Source organism: Palaemon carinicauda, chromosome 1, assembly GCF_036898095.1.
Source record: "Palaemon carinicauda isolate YSFRI2023 chromosome 1, ASM3689809v2, whole genome shotgun sequence".
NCBI classification, from domain to species: Eukaryota; Metazoa; Arthropoda; class Malacostraca; order Decapoda; family Palaemonidae; genus Palaemon; species Palaemon carinicauda.
The window spans coordinates 302,281,214-302,291,213 of NC_090725.1; the positions used below are offsets into that span (position 1 = coordinate 302,281,214).

Consider the following 10,000-nt stretch of genomic DNA (forward strand, 5'->3'; position numbering starts at 1 on the left):
ATACCTCCAAATTTCATTACTTTACGATTAAAATTGTGGCCGCATGGTTGATGACGGGAAGTTGACCTTTTGCTTGACCCTGAACAAGGACTCGACCTTGGCCTTTGACCTTAATATGTATTAATTGTCGTGGATTTTCATACACTCAACTATGAACCAAGTTTGAAGTCTCTGTGACAACGATGTCCAAACTTATGGCCGATTACGTGCAGTGGACGTTTTGCTTGACCATGACCTTGACCTTTAACCTTCCAAAATTTTAAACTTTCTAGCTTTGAACATAACAGTTAATCCCTGCAAGTTTCATTACTCTACGATTAAGATTGTGGGGAGGAAGGTGTTCACTAGCACACAAAAAGAGGGTAAAACATAACCTCCTTCCAACTTCGTTGGCGGAGGTAATGATGACAAAATATCCTAGGACTGTTTTATAAAAACGGTTATCGCGTTGTAAATACTGAGAGAACAATTCTGGTATTCAAAATGAAGAGTTCGGATCAGCGTTTGATCCAGCGATGAATATGCAAACTTCCAAATGTTTTAATTTTAGAGGAAGTTGAAGCAATAGATCAAAAGGTGTAAGAATAAGACCAGCCATTTCCCTTTGGGATGAGCTGTATCCATGCTTGGAAATTAATTTCCAGGCCAGGTAACAGCTTGCATCACAGTAAGCGTGGATCTCTTTTACATAGCAAAGATGAAAGATATAATCCTTAGATTTAAAAAGACATGAGAAGCAGCATAATTATGATTATAAATGATTTAATAAGCAAGCTCAGCGGACGGTTGCACCGTGAGGATATAATCGAGATCATTATTATTATTATTATCATTATTATTATTATTATTATCACGTGCTAAGCTATAGCCCTAGTTGGAAAAGCAGGATGCTATAAGCCCAGGGGCTCCAACAGGGAATATAGCCCAGTGAGGAAAGGCAACCAGGAAAAATTTAATATTTTTAGAACAGCAACAACACAAAAATATATATTTCCTATGTAAACTATAAAAACGTTAACAAAAACAAGAGGAAGAGAAATAAGATAGAATAGTGTGCCCGAGTATACCCTCAAGAAAGAAAACTCTATCCCAAGACAGTGGAAGACCGTGGTACAGAGGCTATGGCACTACCCAAGGATAGAGAACAATGGTTTGATTTTGGAGTGTCCTTCTCCTTAGAAGAGCTGCTTACCATAGCTAAAGAGTGTCTTCTGCCCTTACCAAGAGAAAAGTAGCCACTGAACACTTTGAGTGCAGTAGTTAACCCCTTGGATGAAGAAGAATTGTTAAGTAATCTCAGCGTTGTCAAGTGCATGAGGAAAGAGGAGGATCTGTAAGAAACAGGCCAGACTGTTCGGTGTATCTGTAGGCAAGGGGAAAATGAACCGTAACCAGAGAGAAGGGTCCAATGTAGTACTGTCTGGCCAGTCAAACTCTGTAGCAGTAGCATCTCAACGGGTGTCTGGTGCCCTGGCCAACCTACTAATCTCAATAACCTTTTTAAGACAACATCGACTTCAATGCTTATTGAACTCAAGATTTTAAGAATTAAAATAACAGTCATTCATAAAAAAAAATTGTATTTCATTACTCAGCCAGCTGTAATTCTTAAACTATTACAGAGGCTGTTAAATGAAATAAAGTGACAACACATAAAAAAACATATCAATGGGTGCCGAAAAGATCCAAAAACTAAATAAATTTAGTATATAAGATTTAAAGTACAGAACAGATGAGACATATCTAAAGAGCAGGAATGTGCTGGATATTGAAAAACTTATCCCATCTGTATCGGCAGAAAATATGGGGATTCTACTACTTTCCTGATCAGTGTGAAAGACATGAAAGCTACTAAAATGCAATCCTTGTTATAGTAATGTACCGCAAGTGTTTCATACACTGTAAGGCTATGCTTTTTTATATCTCGCTCTCCATTACTAACAGAAAACGCCGTTTAAGCTTGCCATTGCATTTTTTACATTAGTGGAATTGATGTTCCATTGTTGCCCTCAGCTCTTTGTATATAACCTCGGTATCTTGTTGAATAAAGTCACTTACATTCACCTCGCCTCTCTGTTAGTACTTTACAGCTAGCTACCTTGCGAAGTATTGTTAAGCCCCAAAAGAAACAATCGAAGTTCAAAGACTTTAAAGTAATACCATATATACATTGGTAAAAGTTGAAAGTACAATTTAATATAAACAGAACCACAGACAGGAGATTAACGATGAGAGTTGTGTTAATATGGGAGCAAATACGCAGCTGCATCCGTAAAACGGATACGTGAGAAAAGGCTGTAGAAAGGGATCTTACAAAAAGTCTCTGGGAAATTCCGATGGATTAAGCATTCTGGTTAGAAGGTCGAGGGAGAAAAGGCTGACTGCTGTGTGTGTGTGTATATATATATATATATATATATATATATATATATATATATATATATATATATATATATATATACATATATGCATATAAATATATACATATATATGTATATATATATATATATATATATATATATATATATATATAGACGTGAACACATACATATTTATGTATATGTATTTACATATACGTCTACACGTAAGCATATATATATATATATATATATATATATATATATATATATATATATATATATACATATATATATATACATATATATACATATATACGTATATATATACACACACACACACACACATATATATATATATATATATATATATATATATACACATAGATATAGCATATTATGCCAATGACTTTACTCTTAAAGCAAAAATTAGTTGGCTTTCGCTTGTGTGAGTACATGCCTGGCGAAGCTTAAAAACATCTTTTATTACCAAGGAAATGAAAACTTCTGAGATGTGCATTTTATGAGCATAATAAAGAAATAGTAAAATAATATTTCATATAATTTCCGTCATTTCTTTTAACATTTTACTAAATCTAATACTTTTGTTCCCCTTAAATTGAAACAAAAAGCGGAATAGTTTCACAAGTACCCATTGAAATTTTTCAACTTATTAATTTAAATGTAGAACAAAAAGATCAAGACTTTCTCAGTTTAAAAGTAACCATAACAAATTAATTCTCAAAAAAATTGAATTTAAAGTCTACATCTAAATGATAATTCGAAATATCATAGGATCTTCGACAAGGCAAAGACAAAACATTATATCCGTCATCAATCAATTCTTTGACAAGAATAAAATGAAAATCTTATGGATGAATGAACACCTACCATAAGATAACAAAAATTTACTTAAAATGCAACATAATCATACTGCCCGAAATTACATTTTTTGCATTACTGAAATATCTTAATTAAGATTGTGTAATAACAACTAACATAGTCTAGTAGCCACAGACGATTAGTAAAAAATTATTAACATCTCTTCTCAATCCTTGCTATTTTATTGTTGTGGCCTATGTGGTAACGTCCCTGACTGGAGATCGCCAGACTGGGGTTCAAGTCCCGCTCAAACTCGTTAGTTTCTTTTGGTCGCTGCAACCTCACCATCCTTGAGAGCTAAGGATGGGAGGTTTGGGGGAGACTCTAGGTCTATCTCTTGAGTCCTCAGCAGCCATTGCCATACCCTCCTTGGTCTCAGCTTGGGTGGAGAGGGGGCTTGGGTGCTGATCATATGTATTTATGGTCAGTCTAAGGCATTGTCCTGCTTGACGGGGCAATGTTACTCTCCCTTGCCTCAGCCATTCATGAGCGGCATTTAAACATTTACTCATTATCATCACTTCATAACTATACCAGAAGCAACAATAACAGTAGAGCGCAGACCTCCGCAGGGGCAGCTTATTTCTCGACCTTGACCTTTGACCTTAACATGTATGAATTGACGTGGATTATCATACACTTAAATATAAACCAAGTTTGAAGTCTGTGACAACGATGTCCACACTTATGGCTGATTACGTGAATTGGACATTTTGCTTGACCGTGACCTTGACCTTCCAGGATTTAATAATTTCCAGCTTTTAACAAAGCAATTAACCACTGCAAGTTTCATTACACGACGATTAATATTGTGGCCAGGAAGCTGTTCATAAACAAACACACACACAAAATTACAAACACACAAACAGGAGGTAAAACATAACCTCCTTCCAACTCGTTGGCGGAGGTAACAAGGCTAGTAACAACATTAATGATGATAGTAATAAAGTAAACCATCTTTGAACAACTATCACAACCAAAACTAGGATCTTTTTCTAGAATTATTTCACAACTTTTTCTGAAAAAACGAAAAGACTTTTCGGATGAAAAAGCAATATAGGTTGAAGCCTTTCAAAGACCAATACTGTTCCCTTCATCAATATTGGTGCCTTTTCATCATTATGTTTCCTCTCTTCTTTTTCATGTGGGAAAATGTTAAAGGAAAAAGTAAGCGAAAAAAAAAACAATATTGGAACAAAATACAAAAAGATTTAAATGATTTTATGAATAGCATTTATAAAATTGGTGGATAAAAAACACCACATGAATTGATAATTTTAAATGGAAGAATATTAGAATTTTGGTAATATTCGAGAAATTTCCAAGTCAAATTTAATCAAATTCTTGTCTAATAAAATGAAAAGAATTTAACGAACATATTCGAAATAAAACGAAAAGAACTCATTAGCACAAAACATGAGTGAACGTTTTCATGACATTCATCATTTTCGTGTTACTTTTCTTTCTCTTAATACTAATTCACTTGACGTCAAAAATGTGTTTCTTGCGTTAATTACTATTGCTAATTCGACACATAAATACATTAGCAAATTAACCAGTCCCCGAAATTACGTTGATTCTTTAGGTTATGCAACAACCTAGTTTTTGGTAATGGAATGATTTAAGTTAAGCCAATGAGAGGTTTACGTGTCCTGTTTTCACTTAAAAAAAAAAAAAAAAAAAAAAAAAATGTTGCGAGATGTTGAATCTATCATACTAACAAAAGTCTCTTCAGCACAAACTTCCTCCCTTTTTTTCATATTTACAAAGTGAACTCTTGAACAGGAAGGATATCTAAACTAATTATTACCCTTAAACCTATATTCACTGTTACTAATATTTAACACGATATAAAATCATAAAAAGTACCACAACCTAGAACTATATATATATATATATATATATATATATATATATATATATATATATATATATATATATATATATATATATTTATATTCATATGTGTGTTTGGGTGTCACCCACACACTGTACTAGAACATTGGAAACGCTACTTAACCAGTCGGACGGCTTTACGGTCCAGGTTATTGTCATCCAAATCAATATAATTCAAGAATAATTAAAATCTATAGTTCATAATATTGTCCAGGTCACCACCATCCACTTCAAAATACTTCCATGACCAATACGAATTACATAATTCCTTATACGCTTCAGGTCAACACTTTAAAATAGCTGAATCCGGAACAGGAAAATAACACAAAAGAACCTTACGAACACTCCTAGCTAACTAATCTATCCCACTAAAACCGAATTAATACAAATAATCCAATTCTATTCTTCATAACACAACGAGCAAAGATAAAATAACACTTTCTGATAATCTAATAATGACATTTCCAATCCTGACATTACAATCCATGCATTCAGAAATAACCCCTCTCATTTTGCATTAAAAAAAAAAAAAAAAAAAAAAAAAAAAAAAAAAAAAAAAAAAAACCAAGGTCAGAGCTAGACAGGTTTTATTTTTAATACTGAATACAAGATATTTGAATAGTTAATCATAATTCAGTTCTTCGTTCATGACGGAAATGAGTAGTCTTAAATTGAGCGATTCTCGGTTTTAGCCTGGGGAGGTAATTTCTTACATCCCCCTTCATCATCATCATCTCCTCCTACGATTATTGACGCAAAGGGCCTCGGTTATATTTCGCCAGTCGTCTCTATCTTGAGCTCTTAATTTAATACTTTCATCATCTACTTCGCGCTTCATAGTCCTCAGCCATGTAGGCCTGGGTCTTCCAATTCATCTAGTGCCTCGTGGAGCCCAGATGAACATTTGGTGAACTAATCTCTCTTGGGGGGTGCGAAGAGCATGTCCAAACATCTCCATCTCCACCTCATCATGATCTCATCCACATATGGCACTCGAGTAATATCTCTCTCTCTCTCTCTCTCTCTCTCTCTCTCTCTCTCTCTCTCTCTCTCTCTCTATAGGTAATGTTAACGCCTAAGATTTAGCTTATTTTCAAAATTGGAATAGAGAGGTAAGACTAATCTTATATGATAGCGCTAGACTCAGAAAAATTGTGTTCGGTAAACTATTCCCAATAAAAGGCCTCATATGACCTGTACAAGCAGACAAAGTCTGTCTCCCAATGCCATTAGTACCGTTATTACTAACAATGCGAGCCTGTGAAAATCCAATTTGGATTTTTGGGGAATAGTTTATTGAACATAAGTTGTTTAGAAAGTCTAGTTCTCTCTTATGAAGCTAGTTTTACCTATCAAAATTCTGAAATTAAAAAAAAAAAAATCTTAGGATTTAAAATTTCTTATGGGAGATATCAAGAAATGACTTCCCTCGGATTCCACAACTTAAAATGTCTCATTTCTGTTATGGATAATGAACTTAGTTTTAGTTAAGTTATCAAATATCTTGTACTCAAAATTAGGAATAAACGCTCTCCAGCTCTATGGCTATAACCCAAAAAATTATAAAAACAAACCTTTGGGTATTCCAACATTTTTGCTTCATACAATCATACATAACTCTCTCTCTCTCTCTCTCTCTCTCTCTCTCTCCTCTCTCTCTCTCTCTCTCTCTCTCTCTCTCTCTCTCTCTCTCTCTCTCTCTCTCTCTATATATATATATATATGTGTGTGTATATATATATATACATATATATATATATATATATATATATATATATATATATATATATATATATATATATATATAAGGATTTGGTAAATCAAAACCAAACGTAAATGTTCCAAAAAGAAATGTCCTTCCATTGAGGAATATATGACTTATCCCAGCGAATGGAATGTATGCGTAATACAGATTTTTCTAGACTTTCCAAATTAGATGTGTAAAGTGTGCCACAAAAACTTGCAGCAGGTAAATAACTGACACTTTACATCCTTGACAAGGGTGTTCAAGTCCACCTGCTAAGTTTTTGGATAAGTACATAAAGACCATTATTATTTTTAATGTTGCAGTTATGACTAGTATTATGGTACGTTTATCAACAGTATATTGGGTTTAGGGTTTCCAATTATTCCTTTAATCATTTGTTTTTCCGTAAGGTCATTTTGCGTCAATAGGCGTAGGAGATGATGATAGATTTTCGATTACGTAAAAGTCGTTATTTCTTTACTAAGAGGCAACGCAATAACGAGAACAACGCGACTTTTGTCATTAAAAAAAAGAGTTCTCTTGCTTGAGGGTACATTTATTTCTCTTCGTCTTGTTTTGTTAAAGTTTTATAGTTTATATAGGAAATATTTATTTCAATGTTGTTACTCTTCTTGAAATATTCTATTATCCTTTTCTCCTTTCCTCAATGGGCTATTTTCCCTGTTGGAGCCCCTGAGCTTATAGCATCCTGCTTTTCCAACTAGGGTTGTAGCTAAGCAAGTAATAATAATAATAATAATAATAATAATAATAATAATAATAATAATAATTGTGGTTGGTCGGTAAAAACAGAAAACATGAAAATACTATTCCAGATGAATTAAAAAAAAATAAATAAATAACTTCCTCACCAGAAGGTAGATGAAAACGTGTAAAAAAAAAAAAAAAAAAAAAAAAAAAAAAAAAAAAAAAAAAAAAAAAAAAAAAAAAAACCTTTACCATCGCTGCATAATTGTCATACATCTAAAACCTTTTGACAGTTATTTATTTATTTTTTTATGAGAAATCGTTACAGTACTGCAATGGAGAGTAAACTAGATACCAGTGATTACGGAACAAAATAAAAAAAGTTTCCGACCGTGGTGCGTGCTGTTGCATAAAATCAACAGCTTCGACTTGCATTTCATTAATTGACTATCACGCCTCTTTCTATATTGACATCATAACTTCGGATTATTGTGTTTCTTTGTTTGGACTGCATATCTATGCAAATTCCATTCGGAATACTTGCAAAAAAGGTTCGTTTTAATACGAAAATGTCTCCTTTTTTTCGATGCATAATCTTTCCACTTATCAATAAATTCCAATACCACTCATTGTCTTGTTATACATTGTAGAGAATTCATTTATGATTTATAGGTTAATTAATAGAAAATATTCCACGCGGTGTATATGGAATAAGTAGGTGTGTCCTTTTATCAATTCTTTTTAAAACCAAATTTGGCATATTCAATTAAGTCAAGTGCTATATTCACATGTATCACACGGCAAACTAAAGGCTATTTGAGCTACAATACTCATAGGATGCTACATATACATATAAACAGGCTCTCCATAATTCTTTATAAGACATATCCTTCTGTTAATCTGAAGGGTTTGAAAAAGTAACCAATATTTGATATGTAATAAGTGTATTTAACCCTTCCAATAGCAGAAAATTATATTAAAAAGTTCCCTATGCTTAAGATTAGTATCTTGAATATGAGATATATGCATTAATTAGTGATCTAATGTCTTTAGTATTATTAATATCATATCTTTCTCCAACGTATCATCAAAATTTAAATATATCAAAAGTTATCTAATGATGGGAAGACCGAGATTGGAGTGTGCGGCAGAAAAGATAGAATACCAAAATAATAAGTAATTTTTAAAAAACAAAACACTGGAATTAAACTTTAAAGTCACCCTTGTCTAATATCAATCCCCCATTAATTAATGCTGGTCAAAGCAGGAAGAATTATATGCGCATATAGATTTATGAAGCGCAGTGCGCAATTTTACATTTCAACATCATATACCATTGGCCAAACAGTTTAATTAATAAATATAATTCAAACTGGAAATTATTTTTCAAGTTATTTAGGAAAGGAAGTTTGAAGTGTGAAGTGCAAAATTCCTAAAAACAACAACAACAACAACAACAATAATAATAATAATAATAATAATAATGGAATCTGAAACTCCAAAATATAAACGACTAGGCTCTGACGACTAATTAACATACAAAAATAATAACGATAGCAGTATTAAATTCCACATCAGTTAAAGATTTTGATAAAGAGTTTGTTTCTACACGCAATAAGGTTTATGAATAGTTCTTGAACACCTTAACTTTGTGTGATTTTTTTTTTTTTAATGTTTGGCTCAACATAATATTAACCTCGTCCGGCAAATGTATCCGTAAAAATAATTCAAAATGAAGTTTTCGAAATAAATTGGAAGCAAAATAAGAACAAATAAATTTTGTTCATTGAAAACCATCCTGCCTCCCATTTCAGTTCCATTGAGATAATAGAAAGGATTTGATAATCTAACATTCAGATAATTAATTATTTATCGAAGCTGGCATCAAAAACCATTTCAATACTTTGTAAGACAATATTCATAATATTTACCAATCATCCTATTCGTATTCAAGCGAATTCTTCATAACCAATTTTTTTTTTAATGAGCTATTAAATTTACATTTATTTTTCATATAATTTACTTTCTTATTAATGTAGTTTAATCTCTGACCTCTGTTTCAAACCATCTACTGTATTATTGCATATCTTATCCTTTTTTTTACTGGTGTCATAAGTGTAAGATATTGTAACTGTATATGGCTTTTGCTGAAATAAAAGATTATTATTATTATCATTATTATTATTATTTTTATAATTTTCTTTTTTTTCTCTCTCGTATTTAGGATGGGTTCGTGCTAGTGGGCTCAGTGGCTGGACAGAGATACTGGTCGTCTATGTTAAATCTTCAGTCCACGATAACATCCGGTGTCTTCACTCCAAACGACCAACAGGTAAGATCAAATTCACACGTAAAGCGAAAAAAAACCATTTTGTAAACGTTTCATGGAAATTCTAATCATTTCTGCCTT

At 32.4% G+C, this 10,000-nt stretch overlaps 1 protein-coding gene across 1 annotated transcript in view; it reads left to right on the forward strand.

Annotated features, from left to right (window-relative positions):
- The window catches only part of Tusp (WD40 superfamily protein Tusp), a 407,606-nt gene that overhangs the window by 327,105 nt on the left and 70,501 nt on the right, over window positions 1-10,000 (forward strand). The window contains 1 exon segment of the mRNA XM_068393024.1: window positions 9,815-9,922. Coding sequence (XP_068249125.1) covers window positions 9,815-9,922 — 108 coding nt within the window.